General features: G+C 44.0%; 2 protein-coding genes across 2 annotated transcripts; both read left to right on the top strand.

The window, feature by feature from the left end:
• The first annotated feature begins 10,726 nt into the window (after positions 1-10,726).
• Positions 10,727-15,267, top strand: LOC128441887 (chitinase-3-like protein 2). Its single transcript, XM_053424007.1, has 12 exons — positions 10,727-10,751; positions 11,017-11,043; positions 11,186-11,390; positions 11,478-11,534; positions 13,024-13,189; positions 13,292-13,416; positions 13,512-13,635; positions 13,749-13,931; positions 14,418-14,534; positions 14,640-14,772; positions 14,912-14,921; positions 14,982-15,267. The coding sequence occupies exons 1-12, from the start codon at positions 10,727-10,729 to the stop codon at positions 15,265-15,267; spliced, it is 1,458 nt and encodes a 485-aa protein (XP_053279982.1).
• A 544-nt stretch (positions 15,268-15,811) lies between these two features.
• LOC128441882 (mucin-2-like) lies at positions 15,812-23,080 on the top strand. The gene is made up of 9 exons (XM_053424000.1): positions 15,812-16,000; positions 16,066-16,375; positions 16,596-18,344; positions 18,513-19,272; positions 19,419-19,469; positions 19,542-19,720; positions 19,857-20,813; positions 21,135-22,022; positions 22,287-23,080. The coding sequence occupies exons 1-9, from the start codon at positions 15,812-15,814 to the stop codon at positions 23,078-23,080; spliced, it is 5,877 nt and encodes a 1,958-aa protein (XP_053279975.1).
• The last annotated feature ends 237 nt before the right edge of the window (positions 23,081-23,317 follow it).

Here is a 23,317-nt window from a genome sequence, read left to right as displayed (position 1 = left end):
ACTAAAGGGGCTACAGTCCACTGGATTGCTGATCAGAAAGTTCCATATGCCATCACAGTAAACCAGTGGGTTGGATTTGATGACACACGCAGCATTAGTACAAAGGTAACCATCTGTTAAATTTAATTATAACGATGAAAATGACTCAGAACTCAGTTTGGACGTATTCTGTGTTTTGTTAACATGTAGAAGTATTTTCCTCTTCATCCTCTCAGGTCAGTTACTTAAAAGCAAAGAAATTTGGAGGAGCCTTTGTTTGGTCTCTGGACCTGGATGACTTCATTGGAAATTTCTGTAAACAGGGCAAAAGTCCCTTCATCAGCCACCTGAATTCTCTCCTGGTTCAATGTAAGAAATTCTAAAAAGTGTGTGCAGTGAGGTAGTGATTTTTGATTTAATTAACGAGTATTATCAGCTTTTATTGAATTGATGTATTTTTCTTAGTAAATTTGTTTGCTGTTTCTGTTTCTTGCAAAAGGTCCCTGTAAGGGAGTGACAGCCGGGCTCGTCCCCAATCCCTCAGACAAAGGTTCTTTTTACAACTGTGGCCCTTATGGAGCGCACCTCCAAAGGTGTCCAGATGGATTGGAATTCAAGAAAAGCTGTCAACGCTGTGAGTATCCTTCTCCAACTACCACCACAACAACTCCCTGTAATGGACAGACGACCGGGCAGTTCCCCAATCCCTCAGACAAAACTACTTATTACGACTGTTCAGGACCAGTGCTTCTAAAGTGTCCAAATGGAATGGAATTCAAGAAAAAAACCAGCACCTGCGTAACAACTACAACAACTACGAACATAACTACAACTACTACAACCACAACTCCCACTACCACAACAACAACTCCAACTACTATAATCACAACTCCCACAACCACTACCACCACAACTACTCCAACTACCACTACAACTACTCTTACTACCACAACTCCTACTACTATAAATAGTGGTAAAGGTGCCTGTAATGGAGCGACAGCGGGGCTGTTCCCAAATCCCTCAGACCCAGGTTCTTTTTACAACTGTGGCCATGATGGAGCGCACCTCCAAAACTGTCCAGCTGGATTGGTCTTCAGCAATATCCTCAAGAGATGTGACTATCCTTCTCCCACAACCATCACAACTCCTCCAACTATCACTACCACAACGCCAACTACCACTACCACAACAACTCCTACTACTATAAATAGTGGTAAAGGTGCCTGTAATGGAGCGACAGCAGGGCTTTTCCCAAATCCCTCCGACCCAAGCTCTTTTTACAACTGTGGCCATGATGGAGCGCACCTCCAAAACTGTCCAGCTGGATTGGTCTTCAACAATAACCTCAAGAGATGTGACTATCCTTCTCCCACAACCATCACAACTCCTCCAACTATCACTACCACAACGCCAACTACCACTACCACAACAACTCCTACTACTATAAATAGTGGTAAAGGTGCCTGTAATGGACAGACGACGGGGCTGTTCCCCAATCCCTCAGACCCAGGTACTTTTTACAACTGTGGCCATGATGGAGCGCATCTCCAAAACTGTCCAGCTGGATTGGTCTTCAACAATAACCTCAAGAGATGTGACTATCCTTCTCCCACTACCATCACAACTACTCCAACTATCACTACCACAACGCCAACTACTACAACTACCACTACCACAACAACTCCAACTACTATAAATAGTGGTAAAGGTGCCTGTAATGGACAGACGACCGGGCTGTTCCCCAATCCCTCAGACAAAACTACTTATTACGACTGTTCAGGACCAGTGCTCCTAAAGTGTCCAGTTGGAAAGGAATTCAAGAAAAAAACCAGCACCTGCGAAACAACTACCACAGCCACAGCAATGACTCCGACTACCACAACTCCTACTACTACAAGTCGTGTTCGAGGTGCCTGTAATGGACAGACGACGGGGCTGTTCCCCAATCCCTCAGACAAAACTACTTATTACGACTGTTCAGGACCAGTGCTCCTAAAGTGTCCAGTTGGAAAGGAATTCAAGAAAAAAACCAGCACTTGCGAAACAACTACCACAGCCACAGCAATGACTCCAACTACCACAACTCCTACTACTACAAGTCGTGCTCGAGGTGCCTGTAATGGACAGACGACAGGGCTGTTCCCCAATCCCTCAGACAAAACTACTTATTACGACTGTTCAGGACCAGTGCTCCTAAAGTGTCCAGTTGGAAAGGAATTCAAGAAAAAAACCAGCACCTGCGAAACAACTACCACAGCCACAGCAATGACTCCCACTACCACAACTCCTACTACTACAAGTCGTGCTCGAGGTGCCTGTAATGGACAGACGACGGGGCTGTTCCCCAATCCCTCAGACAAAACTACTTATTACGACTGTTCAGGACCAGTGCTCCTAAAGTGTCCAGTGGGAGAGGAATTCAAGAAAAAAACCAGCACTTGCGAAACAACTACCACAGCCACAGCAATGACTCCAACTACCACAACTCCTGCTACTACAAGTCGTGTTCGAGGTGCCTGTAATGGACAGACGACGGGGCTGTTCCCCAATCCCTCAGACAAAACCACTTATTACGACTGTTCAGGACCAGTGCTCCTAAAGTGTCCAGTGGGAAAGGAATTCAAGAAAAAAACCAGCACTTGCGAAACAACTACTACAGCCACAGCAATGACTCCCACTACAACAACTCCGACTACCACAACTCCAACTACCACAACTCCTAATACTACAAGTCGTGCTCGAGGTGCCTGTAATGGACAGACGACGGGGCTGTTCCCCAATCCCTCAGACAAAACTACTTATTACGACTGTTCAGGACCAGTGCTCCTAAAGTGTCCAGTTGGAAAGGAATTCAAGAAAAAAACCAGCACTTGCGAAACAACTACCACAGCCACAGCAATGACTCCAACTACCACAACTCCTGCTACTACAAGTCGTGTTCGAGGTGCCTGTAATGGACAGACGACGGGGCTGTTCCCCAATCCCTCAGACAAAACCACTTATTACGACTGTTCAGGACCAGTGCTCCTAAAGTGTCCAGTTGGAAAGGAATTCAAGAAAAAAACCAGCACCTGCGAAACAACTACCACAGCCACAGCAATGACTCCCACTACCACAACTCCTACTACTACAAGTCGTGCTCGAGGTGCCTGTAATGGACAGACGACGGGGCTGTTCCCCAATCCCTCAGACAAAACCACTTATTACGACTGTTCAGGACCAGTGCTCCTAAAGTGTCCAGTTGGAAAGGAATTCAAGAAAAAAACCAGCACTTGCGAAACAAGTACCACAGCCACAGCAATGACTCCCACTACCACAACTCCTACTACTACAAGTCGTGTTCGAGGTGCCTGTAATGGACAGACGACAGGGCTGTTCCCCAATCCCTCCGACAAAACTACTTATTACGACTGTTCAGGACCAGTGCTCCTAAAGTGTCCAGTTGGAAAGGAATTCAAGAAAAAAACCAGCACCTGCGAAACAACTACCACAGCCACAGCAATGACTCCCATTACCACAACTCCTACTACTACAAGTCGCGTTCGAGGTGCCTGTAATGGACAGACGACGGGGCTGTTCCCCAATCCCTCAGACAAAACTACTTATTACGACTGTTCAGGACCAGTGCTCCTAAAGTGTCCAGTTGGAAAGGAATTCAAGAAAAAAACCAGCACCTGCGAAACAACTACCACAGCCACAGCAATGACTCCCACTACCACAACTCCTACTACTACAAGTCGCGTTCGAGGTGCCTGTAATGGACAGACGACGGGGCTGTTCCCCAATCCCTCAGACAAAACAACTTATTACGACTGTTCAGGACCAGTGCTCCTAAAGTGTCCAGTTGGAAAGGAATTCAAGAAAAAAACCAGCACTTGCGAAACAACTACCACAGCCACAGCAATGACTCCCACTACCACAACTCCTACTACTACAAGTCGTGTTCGAGGTGCCTGTAATGGACAGACGACAGGGCTGTTCCCCAATCCCTCAGACAAAACTACTTATTACGACTGTTCAGGACCAGTGCTCCTAAAGTGTCCAGTTGGAAAGGAATTCAAGAAAAAAACCAGCACCTGCGAAACAACTACCACAGCCACAGCAATGACTCCCACTACCACAACTCCTACTACTACAAGTCGTGCTCGAGGTGCCTGTAATGGACAGACGACGGGGCTGTTCCCCAATCCCTCAGACAAAACCACTTATTACGACTGTTCAGGACCAGTGCTCCTAAAGTGTCCAGTTGGAAAGGAATTCAAGAAAAAAACCAGCACTTGCGAAACAAGTACCACAGCCACAGCAATGACTCCCACTACCACAACTCCTACTACTACAAGTCGTGTTCGAGGTGCCTGTAATGGACAGACGACGGGGCTGTTCCCCAATCCCTCAGACAAAACTACTTATTACGACTGTTCAGGACCAGTGCTCCTAAAGTGTCCAGTGGGAGAGGAATTCAAGAAAAAAACCAGCACTTGCGAAACAACTACCACAGCCACAGCAATGACTCCAACTACCACAACTCCTGCTACTACAAGTCGTGTTCGAGGTGCCTGTAATGGACAGACGACGGGGCTGTTCCCCAATCCCTCAGACAAAACCACTTATTACGACTGTTCAGGACCAGTGCTCCTAAAGTGTCCACTGGGAAAGACATTCAAGAAAAAAGACAACGAATGCAAATAACCTTAGAGTTGCAGGTTATATTTTAATATTCATCCTTATCAACTGAAGTCACTATTATAAATGAGCATTACTACAATTTCCTATGAACATTCAGTTGTTTGTTTTCAGCCTCACTAATCTACACATAATTAAAACCATAATTTAAACTTCATCATTAACATTATAGACAAAATTATGAAAATGAACATATTTATTTCCATAATCTCCTGATCACCAATCAAATCTTCTCTTTAGTCCATGTATGTTTAATAAAAAAGTATTTTTAATTATTAAAATGTCATACGAACAACTGTACTGTGTCATTACAACTGTTGTCCTGATACTATGCTTAAAACGTACTTGTATCTATGTTTTCAGTCTCCTTTCTTTTATAATTTATCTAACTTCATTTGCTTCATTATATGGTTGATTCATACACACTGTATGTTTTGTAGGTGTATCTAACCCTATGGCATGGATGTGTTCATTTTGGTCTTTGTTTAGCCCTCAACTGAACAGATTTGTCTTATATGGTGGCACAATGGTTGTGTATAAAATAATTATATATTTTGATTTTAACTATGATACATTTTAATCAATACTACTCAATAAAAAAAATGAGGGTTTCTCACATTTTGTTTTTTCGAAGTTTGATCATTGGTTAGTTGTTATTTGTTTGTCAGATTCTTATCAGATAAAAGTGACCGTGGGAAAGAAGACCCTTCACTCAATTCCATTAAACAATTCCCATTTAACAATCTCTGTCTCTCTCAAATCTCTTATTTTGCTTGTTTTATAACAGATATATCACATAATGAATTTTATTCAACTAAAGAACAAACCTTGACTTAAACCTTAATTCTTCATTGTATGCTGAGATAATGAACACTCAGCTTTCCTGTAAAGCAGAACTGATGACAGACAGAACATTTTTCCCTGTCTAATCTCATCAGATTGGGAGTTCCAGAGCCTCGGAGCCCTGACAGAGAACGCCCTTGAGTATTGAGCTTTGACCAAGGGACAGGTTGGCAGATCTCTGGTCACAGCCTGGATTGTGGGGAGTCAATAGCTGCGAAATGTATGTGGGGGCCAGCCAATGTTGAGCTTTAAAAGTTATGAAAATAATCTTAAAATCAATCCCAAATTTAACTGGTAGCCAGTGAAGGATTGGCTTGATAGGGAATCCAAGTTTTTTTTTTGGTCAAAATAGGAGCAGCAGAATTTTGAACATGCTCCAAACGAGTTACTAAGGTTTGGCTAAGGCATGTAAACAGGGCTTTGTATATTAATCCAGGCAGGAAAAAACAAAGGCATGTATTAGTTTTTCTTAGTCAGGGAGAGATACAACCGACTTGAAGATTTGGAAGTAGCAGAATTTAATGATTCGATTAACATGTGTTTTGAAGTTCAGATGAATTTAAATGAAAGTAATATTGGCTACCATGGGACCAAGAAATGATATGGGGTCTGCCTGCTAGCTAGTTGGAAACAAAGACTATAATTTCTGTTTTGTTTCAATTTAACTGAAGGAAGTTATGTGACATCCATTCCTTAATGGCAGATAGTTACTCTATTAGCACACTCTCGCTTGAAGGCAAAATATATTTGGGTGTCATCGACATAGGAATGATATGATGTCATGTTAAAACAGCTGATGATGTTTCCTTATGGCAGCATTTAGAGCCAAAATATACGGTGGCCCTGAGAGCTCAACGACCAGCAACTTAAGAAAACACATGCAAGTTAAGAAAACACATGCAAGTTGACAAAACACAAGCAAAGTAAGAAAACATCTTCATCAAGTTCACAACACAACACAACACATTACAGAAACGCGCAGCAAATAGACACACGCACTGCAAATAGACAAACGCGCTGCAAATAGTGAAACGCGCTGCAAATAGAGAAACACGCTGCAAAAATAGAAGAAACGACAACGGAAGTGTTTCCAGAGGACAGCTAAAAGTGATGGACACTGCTGCCACAGCAGACACAAAAACGTCCAATACACCATACAAATTCGGTTCCAAACAGGGGTCTGCCACCCGCGGCTCTGGAGCCGAATGCGGCTCTTCAGCCCCTCTGTGTGTGTGTGTGTGTGTGTGTGTGTGTGTGTGTGTGTGTGTGTGTGTGTGCGTGTGCGTGTGTGTGCGAGCGCACCGGCACCTGGGCTCCGACCCCGCCCACTCGCTTAGAAAAGTGTCTCTTTTGATAGTAAAGGTTTCCTAACCCTGCACACTATGGGCAATACATTGCCTCACAAACAGGGGCTTGCTTGTTAGCGCTGTTTATTCAGTTTAACAGGAGCAGACGGCATGTCTCTAGATCGGACCATCTTCCGTGCTCAGAGCTCACTGTGGCTCTCTCCGAGCGAATGGGCGGGGTCGGAGCGCCGGGACACACACACTCGCACACACACACACACACTCGCCCCTCCTGGTATTTCATGATGGCCTGATATGGTGATGATTTAAAAAATGAACATGACGTTCACTCACGTTCATCGTTACGTTCACGTTAATAATATGAAAACTGATTGATATGCACAACAGTGTACTGTACTGCCACTGCTCCAGTGCCGCGGGAGGCCGACCCCTGTGTGGAACGGAATTTGTATGGTGTATTGGACGTTTTTGTGTCTGCTGTGGCAGCAGTGTCCATCACTTTTAGCTGTCCTCTAGAAACACTTCCGTTGTCGTTTCTTCTCTCTTCGCAGTGTGTTTCTCTATTTGCAGCGCGTTTCACTATTTGCAGCGCGTTTGTCTATTTGCAGTGCGTGTGTCTATTTGCTGCGCGTTTCTGTAATGTGTTGTGTTGTGAACTTGATGAAGATGTTTTCTTACTTTGCTTGTGTTTTGTCAACTTGCATGTGTTTTCTTAACTTGCATGTGTTTTCTTAAGTTGCTATTCGTTGAGCTCTCAGGGCCACCGTAAAAATAGGACGGGACCGACAGGGAGTCAAACTGAACACAGAAATGGTCAGAGACAAATTCATCCTCTTAGATCAAGGAAGCGATGCTCAGACTGTGGGTAAAGACTAGATCTAATGTTTGGCCGCGGTTATGAGTTGGCCAGTCACATGCTGGACTATATAAAAAGACTGTGTAATGTTAAAAAATTCTGTTGCAAAATCATTGGTTATGTTGATATCAAAATGACCAACAATGATAACTCTATCATAGTGCAAAACAATGATAGATAAGAGTTCAGAGAATTTAGGGGGAACATTTACATTTGGTTTGGCAGTGCAATAATTTACTAGACGGAGGACTGGAGCTGTCCTTGGTCTAGTCAATTTGAACATAGTAGCCTCAAAACTATAATATTTCTTTGTGGAAACGGGACAGCCAGTAAAGCATTTTTTAAAAACAACAGCTAGGGTAAGGAGGGGCTCAAGGCTGACAGGTGCTGTTTTCAAAGAATGATCTTGAGATGAGTGCTGCAGACAGATCGGCTGGACTTGTCCGAGAGTCATCAGACAAGGCGGTGAAACGGTTGGGAAGATCCGCAGCTCATCCGAAAGCCACCGGATGTCCTTCTTAAGGGCATGATATTTTGTTAGCTTGGTAGTCGAGTATAGGAATATAAGGTACACTGGATGGGATTGTCGTGTAGAGAGAGGCGGTGGACTAGCGGCAGAAACTTGGACTATGGGCAGAAAAGGTCTCTGGTTCGTCTCTGGTTTGACTCCACGGAGAAACAACAAAAAGACGAACCTGGATTGATCTGTCCAAAAATCCAAGTGGATTCTCCCTACCCTGTCAAGTGCCCCTGAGCAAGGCACCTTACTCCCCCAACATCTGCTCCCCGTGCGCCGTACGTGGCTGCTCACTGCTCTGTGTGTCCTGCACCAGATGGGTTAAAAGCAGAGGTTAAATTTCCCTACAATTACATGAGTGTGCCTGTGCATGTCTGTGCCGCGCATACATCTGAGCATCGCATACTGTCTGAAACTCAAGATCCTGGGATCTGGTCGCTGAGATCTGATGCCTTGCTACAGGGATTGCGTTTGTAAGCTAGGGTATTACCTGGTCGAGTATGAGATATAAGTGTAACAAGCTTCTTTGTTCAAAATATGCACAAAGTGAAATGACACCCAGTTCAACATGACGACTAAAAAATACTGCTTCCGAATGTTTTCAGCATTCTGTATTTGTACATTTCAATAAACACATATTCATTCCATTTATAGAGAAGCTATTCCATTTCCAATCAATTTCAGTGTACCAAAAGTGACATGTTGGGTCCATGTTGTTTTCACTGTTGAAAATGTACTATATATTGAATATAATATATGGAGACAATCTTACCCTGAGTCAGACTCACGTCTCTTTGAACAAAAGTTCCAGATTTCATATGTAGCATATTTTGAAGTCTAATACTTTAAACCGATTGGTCCCTGAACACACAGATGAATGTGCTGCTACCTGGTACTATACATATATGCATCATTCACCTTAGCTGAACACAATACATCAATCCACTACAATCACTTTAATCAGTCAATATTTATCCACGTTCCTAGTTTTTACAGTCATTATCCTTTGGACCGTCCTTTCAGTCATATTCACTACTCTTACTTCTTGTTTTAATTCATCTTGACATGCTCTGTTTGTCTTAGAATTGCCCCTCGGGGACAAAATTTTGTTTTGAATTGAATTGAATTGAACATGGCCGGTTACATAGAATTTAAGAGACAGGTTGGTGCCAGGAGGCCACGACACCATTACAAGATAATCTGTATCCATAGATCGTTGCGATATAACTTGTGTCTCAAACAATTTTTCACTTCACCACTTTTTTACCTATTCTCTGGAATCTTTCACATTTAGTGGTTTTAGCATGTTGTTCTTATGCAAAGCACTTCACCGGTGTGGGATACGTCCTATATAAATAAACTAGCTGTGTGTTCATTGTGTGTTTATATAATTGTTTCTGGACATTCCTTGTGTAATGATACTTCTTATATGTAAATTGTATTTCTTTTGTTATCCAAACTAACCTCTCGTGTAGGTGTGTTCTTACTGGTTTAGTTTTACACTGTGTAATTAGACATTCCTTTTATAATGATCATGAGCTGTTTCTCATCTCCACTTATTCTTGCCTTGTTCTGTTCACATGTTGTGGGTCTATGTTTAACAGTTGTTGTACTTTTACGTGTCAGACCTCTGTGTTGATTTCTGGAAGTTAACAACTGGGGGTGAAAACTCAGTATGATCTTTTCATGATGATATTTTAGCCGCCTGAGGGACATGAGATTGATTTGTTAATTCTCAAACCATTTAAACAAACTGACCTTTTCTCTGGTTTCAGTTTGTCATAATTATCCATTATATCTTCAGTGTGAAAATTAACCAAAAGAAAAAAACAGCTCGAATGCTGTTGAATTATTTCTTACTTTGTAAGTATTTTTTATTTTTTTGGTTCCTCAGCGTTGATATCCAGTTTGAGAATGTGAAAAGGAAATAAAAGTCTCCTGACGTCAGGTAATTAAACTGTCTCCAAAAATGAATTAATTATCCACACCCAATGTAACTACCACACCTTGGTTATTTATCCAAATAAACAGGCAGAAACTCATCAGTTCTCCATCAGTCACGGTGGAGACAGTAGATGCTTCTTTCACCATTACCTTCGTAAGTATCCCTTCTGCTCTGATTTCATTGTACCTGTACCTTGTAACATTACATCAGATTAAACCACTGATGTACTTTACCGGCTCTCTAACCACCTCACGCGCTGAGATTGTGGGATTATGATCATAATGGTTGTTATTGAGCTTCATTAAATTGTATTAATATTTTTTGATTGATTTTTATTCTGTTGGCACTGATCAAACCTGGAAGTGTATGATAAGATTCTTTGGGATTGGTTAAAATGCAGTTAAAAACGTGAATATAATTATAAAAAACATATACTTAGTATTTACCTAGAATTAAGTGAAAATGCTGAAATGAAATGAGATGCATTTTGAGTGCTCGGAGGGAAGATTTGTATGAATACCATATTTTATTTCATAAAACTGTTTATAAAAATATATTTTTATTATTTCTTTCTTTTCATTCCATATAGTGACAACATGTGCAACATAATTCTGACAGCAGGTAAGGCTCACTAACCAAGTAAAACACTTTCTTTAATATTCCACTCAACCAGATCTTAAAGACAAATTTTTTACTACTACATACTTCCAGTGACAGAAAGAAAAGGTGAACCCTTAGGAATTACCAGTTTTTTGGGGTTAGGGTTATAAAGTGTATTTTAGAATGTGGTCACAAGGTTTGAATTACATGTGGATTTGGATGACCATGAACTGACCAGTTAACTTTGATAGTTAACCTCATAATGATCCACTCTTTATCTTTGAAGGTCTCTGCCTGGTTATCGCCAGCTTGGGTAAGTGGCACTTATTAATCAAAACAGTTATTCCAGCAAATAAATAAGGTTCCTAAGTCAACAATTGATCTGAGTTTGATTAAACTGCTGTCTTTGAAAACCAATTCATTATAATTCAAACTTTTTTTTATCCATGTCTCAGGCTCTTCTGAAAGGCTGGTGTGTTACTTTAACAGCTTGGCCGAAGATAGAGCAGACGCCGGGAAGTTCACGATTGAGGATATCGATCCGAACAAATGTACCCATCTGATCTACGCCTTCTCTGACATCAATGATTTCAATGAACTGGTACCGACTAGAAGAGCAGACATATTCCGCTATCAGTTGTTTAATGGGCTCAAAACCAGGTTGGAACTTTAGCTTGTTCACGTTTAAAAAAAATCATGTAAAATTTTTATTTTTCCATTAATTACTTAAACGTTATGTTCCCACAGAAATCCTTCACTCAAAACCCTGTTGGCTGTTGGTGGTCCAACCTTTAACAAAATAAAGTAAGTGATACCTCTATAGATACATACGTACAAATACGTTCACATTTGGGCATTTTTATGAGTCCAAAAACAAGTGTAAGTAGCCATTCATGTGTTTTTGTTGTGATTTGCACATCCTTTATAATACATGGTTTAGATGAAGCAGCACATATGGTTTTTGCCAAACCACTGCGGCGATTGCCAACTGGGAGAAATTATCATTTAATAAGCTTTTATATTTTATATGACTGCAACTTGGTTGTCCTGCTTTTTTATTAATTTATTGTAGCCTACTAAAGATGCTGATCATACCAACAGGGCCTGAGGTGGCCAGCCAGGTGCTCCTTAAAAAAACAAGTACACAGCACGACACACAGATCCTTTCTTAGTTTCAAAAGTAACACTTTATTTTAATATTTATGCATTGACAACACGTTAAAACTGCCAGACTGGGTGAACGGCACCAGAGCGCCACCTAAAAGAGAATGGGAACCCTTACCGTAAATGTATACCACCCATACCCAAGCACATTGTTTAAATATAATTTACATGCGGCAATAGAAAGGACCTCAGCCCCTACAACAGGAAACACAATAACTGTAAATAAATAAATGAAAAAACTGTTTCCACCTGCACAACAACCTCTTAAGGGCGAGGACACCTAAGGGGTCTACCCCCCTCCTTTTCCGAGCAGGATATTATATTGCTTTAAGGTGGCCGATTCTGAGCCTTTAACCTACCTGAATAAATCTAAAGCAGAGATAATTCATAAATACATTCTAAGACCTCATAAGAGGGGAATACAATAGGGGGAACAAGATAACAAATTACAATAAGAAGGAAAGTTATTGGCCACGATTCTCGGTCGGTCGCACAAAAATCCCTCCACCAGTCTGTGTTGTTAGCCTAGTAGGGATCCCCGTGAGTTTGATGACGTCACTGGTGCTGAAGTTCCACACACACTGATCGACCACTCCCAGCGAACCGCAGCGCTTTCACTCCACCCCCCCCCCCCCCCCCCTCAACTTGAAGAGGAGGTGCACAAAGACACACACTATGAGAGACAGCTGATCCGCGTCAATTAGTCATTAGTCATTAGTCAAACCATAGTGTAACTCGAGATGGTAGTCGTCCCTCTCAGAAAGCGGAGTCCTCTTCTCTTTTTTTTGACGCTGCATTGGCCTCGCATACGCTGCTTTCCATCGATTCGTCCCGCCTCATTAAAACCTCTTGGCCCGATCGACTACGCCAATCAGCACCCCCGCTGGTCGGTCCAGAGGTGTACTTTATCAGTAGTTAAGAGGGAGAGGGAGAAGAAGAAGAGAGAGCAGTGGGCAACTTTCCACATTCAAATGATACCTGCTTTGGCAGGTAAAAAATACATATCGTATACAAGCATTTAAATTACACATTGTCCGCAATCATCATTTAGAACCAACACAGTTCATACCTTAATAACTCCTAATTATAGTTAAGTGGAGATTAAGAGCCCTGTGTTAAATGTTTTCAGATTCACTACGATGGTGTCAACCACACAAAAAAGAACAACATTTATCCAGTCTGCTGTCCTACTACTGAGAGTATTTCAGTTTGATGGGTTAAACCTGGACTGGATGTACCCTGTGGGAGCAGGAGGCGACCCAGACAACAAACAGAAATTTACACTGCTGTGCAAGGTCAGGCCCTTTCCTCTGGAACTCAAAGAAATATGGCATAGGATCTGTTTTTATAGGATGTTAGACTTGACTGAACTATGTTTTTTTGTTGTTGTTGAGAAGGAGCTCAATGCTGCCTTTGAGACTGAAGGGAAGAAACATAACCGTGACCGATTAATCCTCACAGCAAGTGTCTCTGCTGAGAGAGAGGTTATTGATGCCAGTTATGAAGTCAAAAAGATTACCAAGTAAACTAATCTTTTATTTCATATATATTTACATTGCACCCATGATCACATGTCAAAGCACTTTGGTCAACATGACTTCCTCTGCTTTCTAACAGGGACCTGGACTTCCTCAATGTGCTGACGTATGACTTTCATGGCCCCTGGGAAAATGTCACAGGACATCACAGTCCCTTATTCGGGGGATCCCACGATACTGGAGACAAAATCTACTATAATACTGTAAATACCATGATTCATACATAGATTGTCTGAACCCCTATCTATGAAAAGATGCACTCTCATCTTTACTGTCCCCCCCCCCCCACACACACACACACACACCCACACTTTAGGACTCTGCCATGCAGTATTGGGTGGACAAGGGAGCACCTGCACAATTGCTAAATTTGGGACTAGCTGCATATGGGCGAGCTTTTTCCCTCTCCTCTGCATCCAGTGATGTTGGAGCTCCAGCCAACGGCACTGGTGAAGAAGGCTGCTACACTGGTGAAGAAGGATTCTGGGCCTATTATGAGGTATTATTATATTACTACAAGCTGTGAATGTAAGTAATTTATATTATTAATGTTTTTTGTACAATAAATGTGGGATCAGCCCAAGCGTAAACCAACTGTTACACACAGTGGGGTTACAGCTACACAAGTTGAAAGTGTTTCAAATAATCCTTGTGATGAACCAAGTATCAGAAATTGAGGACAAACCAATTTTCACTGTGTGTGGACACGTAACGTTGGATACAACCCGTTACTGTAAAACCCAAAGAATGAAGTTCTAGAAATATTCATCTAATTTAATTCCAGCTATGGGTTGCACTTTACCATGAACCAAGATTAGAGTAGGAGCATTAGCTGCCTTACTCAGTTAGTTCTGTCCGTTGCCCAGAGATTCCAAAAGCAGGCCACTAACGTGAGGTTCAATTTTGCGTCATCTTTGGTCTGAACGCTCCATAAAGGTCTGAACTCTATTTCTATCTATATGTGACATGTGATGCTTCTTTTCAGACTTGCCTTTATACTGAAGGGGCTACAGTCCAACGGATTGCTAATCAGAAAGTTCCATATGCCATCACAGAAAACCAGTGGGTTGGATTTGATGACACACGCAGCATTAGTACGAAGGTAACCATCTGTTAAATTTAGTTATAACGATGCAACTCAGAACTCTGCTGAGATGTATTCTGTATTTTGTTAACATGCAGAAGTATTTCCTCTTCATCCTCTCAGGTCAGTTACTTAAAAGCAAACCAATTTGGAGGAGCCTTTGTTTGGTCTCTGGACCTGGATGACTTCAGTGGAAATTTCTGTAAACAGGGCAAAAGTCCCTTCATCAGCCACCTGAATTCTCTACTGGTTCAAAGTAAGACATTTTAAAAAGTGTGTGTAGTAAGGTAGTGATTTTGATTTAATCAATGAGTTTTATCAGCTTTCCTTAACTTGATGTTTTCTAATAAACTTCCTTTCTGTTTCTGTTTATAAATCTAAGTGGTTACGCTCAGTAATAAAAATGTATGACGTGATGATCGAGAAGCTTTTAAAGCAATTACCCCAATGTTCGTGTTTTTTTAGGTTCTTCAACTTCCACAACCACAGCCTCAACTACAACAACAACTATTCCAACTACCATGAAAACAACTCCCCCTACGACAACAAGTACTCTGACTACCACGAACACAACCACAACAACCACTCCCACTACCACAACTACTCCCACTACCTTAACAACTACTCCAACTATCAAAACCACAACTCCCACTGCAACTACCTCAACCCCCACAGCTCAAACTACTACACCCACAACTACCACACCAACAGCTCAAATCACAACTCCCACTGCAACTACCACAACAACTAACACTTCCAAACCAACAACTCCATTCATAACTACTCCCCTTACCACAACTACAACAACTACTCCAACCCCTGAAACCACAACTACCACAACCACAACTACTATTCGAACTCCCAGAACCAGAACTCCCTCTACAACTTCAGCAACCCACACCACAACAACTCCAACTGCTACAGCCACAACTACCATACCCACAGCTCCAAAAACAAATACCACAACCACTACCAAAACAGCTAGTCTAACTCCCACAACTACAACTCCCAGTACAACTACCACAACCCCCCCTACAAAAAGTCCAACTACCACAGCAACTACTCCAACTCCCATTACCACAACAACTCCAACTACTATAACCACGGCTACCACTACCGCATCTCCGACGGTAGTTCGAGGTGCCTGTAATGGACAGACGACGGGGCTGTTCCCCAATCCCTCAGACAAAACTACTTATTACGACTGTTCAGGACCAGTGCTCCTAAAGTGTCCAGTTGGACTGGAATTCAAGAAAAAAACCAGCACTTGCGAAACAAATACCACAGCCACACTAATGACTCCCACTACCACAATTCCTGCTACCACAACTTCTCAGACTACCACAACTACTCAAACTACTACAACCACAACTACCACTTCCGCATCTCCCACTACAACACCCACAACTCCCACTACAACCAAAACTACTCCAACTACCACAACTCCAACTGCTACAACCACAACTCCCACTACCACCACAACTGCTCCAACTACAACTCCCACTGAAACTATCACAACCCCCACCACAACAACAACGCCAACAACTAGCACTGCCACACCCACAACTCCAATCACAACTCCCGCTACCACAACTCCCATTACAACTACCACAACCCCCACCACCACCACAACTCCAACTACTACAACCACAACTCCCTCTACCATAACAACTACTCCAACTACTACCACCACAACTCCCACTACTTCCAGCACACCTCCCACTACCACAACTTCTCAGACTACCACATCGACTCCCACTACCACAACACCTACTCCAACTCCCACTACCACAGCAACTCCAACTACTACAACCACAACTGCAACTACCGCATCTCCCACCACAACACCCACAACTCCAGCAACCACAACAACTACTCCAACTATTACTACCACAACTCCAACTACTACAACCACAGCTACCACTACCACAACAACTCCTACTACCACAACTCCTACTACTATAAATAGTGGTAAAGGTGCCTGTGATGGAGTGACAGCGGGGCTGTTTCCAAATCCCTCAGACCCAGGTACCTTTTACAACTGTGGCCCTAATGCAGCGCACCTCCAAATGTGTCCAGAGGGATTGGTCTTCAAAAAAAACCTCAAGAGGTGCGACTATCCTTCTCCCACTACCACCACAACTACTCCAACTACCATAACAACAACTCCCTCTACAACTACCACAACCCCCACCACATCAACTCCATCTCCTACAACACCAACTCCCATTACCACAACTCCAATCACTACAACGACAGCAATGACTCCAACTACCACGACAGCAACTCCCACTGAAACTACCACAACCCTGACCACAACAGCAATGCCAACAACTACCACTGCCACACCCACAACTCCAATCACAGCTCCCACTACCGCCCTAACTACTCCTACTACAACTACCACAACTCCAACTAATTCCAGCACAACTCCCACTACCACAACTACTGCTACCACAACTTCTCAGACTACCACAACTAATCCAACTGCCACAACAACTACTCCAACTACCATGACTACAACTCTAACTACAACTACCACAACCCCCACCACCATAACAACTCCAACGACTACAACCACAACTACCACATCTTCCACTACAACACCAACAATTCCCACTACCACAACAACTACTCCAACTCCCATAACCACAACTCCCTCTACAACTACAAAAACCCCCACCACAACTCCAACTGCTACAAGTACCACACCCACGGCTCCAATCACAACTACCACAACCATTCCCAATACCACAACAACTACCACGACCACAACTCCCACTGAAACTACCACAACAACAACGCCGACAACTACCCCTGCCACACGCACAACTCCAATCACAACTCCAACTACCACAACTACTTCCACTACCACAACTCCCATTAAAACTACCACAACCCCCACCACCACAACAACTCCAACTACTACAACCACAACTAACACTACAGCATCTCCCACTGTAGCACCCACAACTGTCACTACCACCACAACTACTCCAATTACCACAACTCCAACTACTACAGCCACAACTCCCACTACCACCACAACTGCTCCAACTACCACAACTACAACTCCCACTGAAACTATCACAACCCCCACCACGACAACAACGCCAACAACTAGCACTGCCACACCCACAACTCCAATCACAACTCCCGCTACCACAACTCCCACTACCACAATTCCTGCTACCACAACTTCTCAGACTACCACAACTACTCAAACTACTACAACCACAACTACCACTTCCGCATCTCCCACTACAACACACACAACTCCCACTACAACCAAAACTACTCCAACTACCACAACTCCAACTGCTACAACCACAACTCCCACTACCACCACAACTGCTCCAACTACAACTCCCACTGAAACTATCACAACCCCCACCACAACAACAACGCCAACAACTAGATCTGCCACACCCACAACTCCAATCACAACTCCCGCTACCACAACTCCCATTACAACTACCACAACCCCCACCACCACCACAACTCCAACTACTACAACCACAACTCCCTCTACCATAACAACTACTCCAACTACTACCACCACAACTCCCACTACCTCCAGCACACCTCCCACTACCACAACTTCTCAGACTACCACATCTACTCCCACTACCACAACACCTACTCCAACTCCCACTACCACAGCAACTCCAACTACTACAACCACAACTGCAACTACCGCATCTCCCACCACAACACCCACAACTCCAGCTACCACAACAACTACTCCAACTATCACTACCACAACTCCAACTACTACAACCACAGCTACCACTACCACAACAACTCCTACTACCACAACTCCTACTACTATAAATAGTGGTAAAGGTGCCTGTGATGGAGTGACAGCGGGGCTGTTTCCAAATCCCTCAGACCCAGGTACCTTTTACAACTGTGGCCCTAATGCAGCGCACCTCCAAATGTGTCCAGAGGGATTGGTCTTCAAAAAAAAACTCAAGAGGTGCGACTATCCTTCTCCCACTACCACCACAACTACTTCAACTACCATAACAACAACTCCCTCTACAACTACCACAACCCCCACCACATCAACTCCAACTACTACAACACCAACTCCCATTACCACAACTCCAATCACAACTCCCACTACTACAACGACAGCAATGACTCCCACTACCACGACAGCAACTCCCACTGAAACTACCACAACCCTGACCACAACAGCAACGCCAACAACTAGCACTGCCACACCCACAACTCCAATCACAACTCCCACTACCACAACTCCCATTACAACTACCACAACCCCCACCACCACCACAACTGCTACAAGTACCATACCTACAGCGCCAATCACAACTTCCACCACCACTCCCACTACCACAACAACTATCTCGACCACAACTCCCCCTGAAACTACCACAACAACAATGCCAACAACTACCCCTGCTACAGGCACAATTCCAATCAAAACTCCAACTACCACAACTACTTCCACTACCACAACTCCCTCTACAACTACCACAACCCACACCACAACAACTCCAGCTGCTACAACCACAGCTCCAATCATAACTACCACAACCACTCCCACTACCACAACAACTACTCCAACTACCACGACCACAACTCCCACTGAAACTACCATAGCCCCCACCATGCTAACAACTACCACTGCCACACCCACAACTCCAATCACAATTCCCACTACCACAACTCCAACTACAACTACCACAACTCCCATTACAACTACCACAGCCCTCACCACAACAACAACGCCAACCACTGCCACACCCACAACACCAATCACTACCACATTTACTTCCACTACCACAACTCCCATTACAACTACCACTACCCCCATTTCCACAACAACTCCAACTACTAAAACCACAACTACCACTACCGCATCTCCCGTTACAGCACCCACAACTCCCACTACCACAACTCCTACTACTCCAAGTCGTGTTCGAGGTGCCTGTAATGGACAGACGACGGGGCTGTTCCCCAATCCCTCAGACAAAACTACTTATTACGACTGTTCAGGACCAGTGCTCCTAAAGTGTCCAGTGGGAGAGGAATTCAAGAAAAAAACCAGCACTTGCGAAACAACTACCACAGCCACAGCAATGACTCCCACCACCACAACTCCTGCTACCACAACTTCTCAGACTACCACGACTACTCCCACTACCACAAAAACTACTCCAACTTCCTTTACAACAGCTCCCACTACCACAACCCCCATCCCCACAACAACTCCAACTACCACAACCACAACTACTACAACCATAACAACTACTCCAACTACCACCACCCCCACCACAACTACTCCAACTGCTACAAGTACCAAACCCACAGCGCCAATCACAACTTTCACAACCACTCCCACTACCACAACAACTATCACGACCACAACTCCCCCTGAAACTACCACAACAACAATGCCAACGACTACCCCTGCTACAGGCACAATTCCAATCAAAACTCCAACTACCACAACTACTTCCACTACCACAACTCCCTCTACAACTACCACAACCCACACCACAACAACTCCAGCTGCTACAACCACAGCTCCGATCATAACTACCACAACCACTCCCACTACCACAACAACTACTCCAACTACCACAACCACAACTCCCACTGAAACTACCATAGCCCCCACCACACCAACAACTACCACTGCCACACCCACAACTCCAATCACAACTCCCACTACCACAACTCCCATTACAACTACCACAACCCCCACCATTACTACAACCACAACTATCACTACCGCATCTACCACTACAACACCCACAATTCCCACGCCAACAACTCCCACTACAACTACCACAACTCCCATTACAACTACCACAGCCCTCACCACAACAACAACGCCAACCACTGCCACACCCACAACACCAATCACTACCACATTTACTTCCACTACCACAACTCCCATTACAACTACCACAACCCCCATCACCACAACAACTCCAACTACTACAACCACAACTACCACTACCGCATCTCCCGTTACAGCACGCACAACTCCCACTATGACCAGAACTACTACAACCACAACTCCGACTACCATAGCAACTACTCCAACTACTACCACCACAACTCCCACGACCACACCTCCCACTACCACAACAACTTCTCCAACTACAATGACCCCAACTCCCACCACCACAACTCCCCCTACATCCAGCACAACTCCCACTACCTCAACTCCTACTACTATAAGTCGTGTTCGAGGTGCCTGTAATGGACAGACGACGGGGCTGTTCCCCAATCCCTCAGACAAAACTACTTATTACGACTGTTCAGGACCAGTGCTCCTAAAGTGTCCAGTGGGAGAGGAATTCAAGAAAAAAACCAGCACTTGCGAAACAACTACCACAGCCACAGCAATGACTCCCACTACCACAACTCCTGCTACCACAACTTCTCAGACTACCACGACTACTCCCACTACCACAAAAACTACTCCAACTTCCTTTAAAACCGCTCCCACTACCACAACCCCCACAACCACAACAACTCCAACTACCACAACCACAACTACTACAACCATAACAACTACTCCAACTACCACCACCCCCACCACAACAACTCCAACTGCTACAAGTACCATACCCACAGCGCCAATCACAACTTTCACAACCACTCCCACTACCACAACAACTATCACGACCACAACTCCCCCTGAAACTACCACAACAACAATGCCAACAACTACCCCTGCTACAGGCACAATTCCAATCAAAACTCCAACTACCACAACTACTACCACTACCACAACTCCCTCTACAACTACCACAACCCACACCACAACAACTCCAGCTGCTACAACCACAGCTCCATTCATAACTACCACAACCACTCCCACTACCACAACAACTACTCCAACTACCACGACCACAACTCCCACTGAAACTACCATAGCCCCCACCACGCCAATAACTACCACTGCCACACCCACAACTCCAATCACACCTCCCACTACCACAACTCCCATTACAACTACCACAACCCCCATCACTACTACAACCACAACTATCACTACCGCATCTCCCACTACAACACCCACAATTCCCACTACCACAACTCCCACTACAACTACCACAACTCCCATTACAACTACCACAGCCCTCACCACAACAACAACGCCAACCACTGCCACACCCACAACACCAATCACTACCACATTTACTTCCACTACCACAACTCCCATTACAACTACCACAACCCCCATCACCACAACAACTCCAACTACTACAACCACAACTACCACCACCGCATCTCCCGTTACAGCTCCCACAACTCCCACTATGACCAGAACTACTCCAACTACTACAACCACAACTCCGACTACCATAACAACTACTCCAACTACTACCACCACAACTACCACGACCACACCTCCCACTACCACAACAACTTCTCCAACTACAATGACCCCAACTCCCACCACCACAACTCCCCCTACATCCAGCACAACTCCCACTACCTCAACTCCTACTACTCCAAGTCGTGTTCGAGGTGCCTGTAATGGACAGACGACGGGGCTGTTCCCCAATCCCTCAGACAAAACTACTTATTACGACTGTTCAGGATCAGTGCTCCTAAAGTGTCCGGTGGGAGAGGAATTCAAGAAAAAAACCAGCACTTGCGAAACAACTACCACAGCCACAGCAATGACTCCCACTACCACAACTCCTGCTACCACAACTTCTCAGACTACCACGACTACTCCCACTACCACAAAAACTACTCCAACTCCCTCTACAACAGCTCCCACTACCACAACCCCCACCACCACAACAACTCCAACTACCACAACCACAACTACTACAACCATAACAACTACTCCAACTACCACAACTCCATCTACTACAACCACAACTCCCACTACTACTCCAACTACAATGACCACAACTACCCCTACGGCATATCCCACTACAACACCCACAACTCCCACTACCACCACAACAACTCCAACTGCTACAACTACAAGTACCACACCCACAGCTTCAATCAAAACTACCACAACCAGAACTCTTACTGAAACTACCACAACCCCCACCACAACAACAACGCCAACAACTACCACTGCCACACCCACAACTTCAATCACAACTCCCACTACCACTACCACAACTCCCGTTACAACTACCAAAACCCCAACCACCACAGCAACTCCAAGTACTACAACCACAACTACCACTACCGCATCTCCCACTACAACACCAACAACTCCCACTACCACCACAACTACTCCAACTACCACAACTCCAACTACAACCACAACTCCCACTACCATAACAACTACTCCAACTACTACCACCACAACTCCCACGACCACAACTCCCACTACCACAACAGCTACTCCAACTACAATGACCACAACTCCCACTGCCACAATTCCCACTACTACAAGTCGTGTTCGAGGTGCCTGTAATGGACAGACGACTGGGCTGTTCCCCAATCCCTCAGACAAAACTACTTATTACGACTGTTCAGGACCAGTGCTCCTAAAGTGTCCAGAAGGAAAGACATTCAAGAAAAAAGACAGCGAATGCAAATAACCTTAAAGAGTTGCAAGTTATATTTAAATATTTATCCTTATCAATTGAAGTAGTCACTATTTCAAATTAGTATGACTACAAACAGTTTGTTTTCAGCCTCACTTATCTACACATAGTTTGAAAACACAATTTATACTTTATCATTCACATTATAGACGAAACTATCAACATTTATATTTTACGTTTTATTTCCATCACTAATCAAATGCCTTTAATCAATGTATCTTGAATATACAA

The sequence above is a fragment of the Pleuronectes platessa genome, chromosome 6 (assembly GCF_947347685.1).
Source record: "Pleuronectes platessa chromosome 6, fPlePla1.1, whole genome shotgun sequence".
NCBI lineage: Eukaryota > Metazoa > Chordata > Actinopteri > Pleuronectiformes > Pleuronectidae > Pleuronectes > Pleuronectes platessa.
This window is presented reverse-complemented; position numbering and strand designations above follow the sequence as displayed.

What these genes read in the sequence shown, in the direction of transcription:
- LOC128441882 (XM_053424000.1), top strand. Translation starts at nt 15,812, where the DNA reads ATGACTCCCACTACCACAATTCCTGCTACCACAACTTCTCAGACTACC. An exon ending in CTCCAACTTCCTTTACAACA is followed by an intron (nt 19,721 to 19,856) that starts GCTCCCACTACC and finishes CCAAACCCACAG; the next exon opens with CGCCAATCACAACTTTCACA. An exon ending in CTCAACTCCTACTACTCCAA is followed by an intron (nt 22,023 to 22,286) that starts GTCGTGTTCGAG and finishes CCTCTACAACAG; the next exon opens with CTCCCACTACCACAACCCCC.
- LOC128441887 (XM_053424007.1), top strand. Translation starts at nt 10,727, where the DNA reads ATGTGCAACATAATTCTGACAGCAG. An exon ending in CCTGGTTATCGCCAGCTTGG is followed by an intron (nt 11,044 to 11,185) that starts GTAAGTGGCACT and finishes TCCATGTCTCAG; the next exon opens with GCTCTTCTGAAAGGCTGGTG. An exon ending in ACAAAATCTACTATAATACT is followed by an intron (nt 13,636 to 13,748) that starts GTAAATACCATG and finishes CCCACACTTTAG; the next exon opens with GACTCTGCCATGCAGTATTG.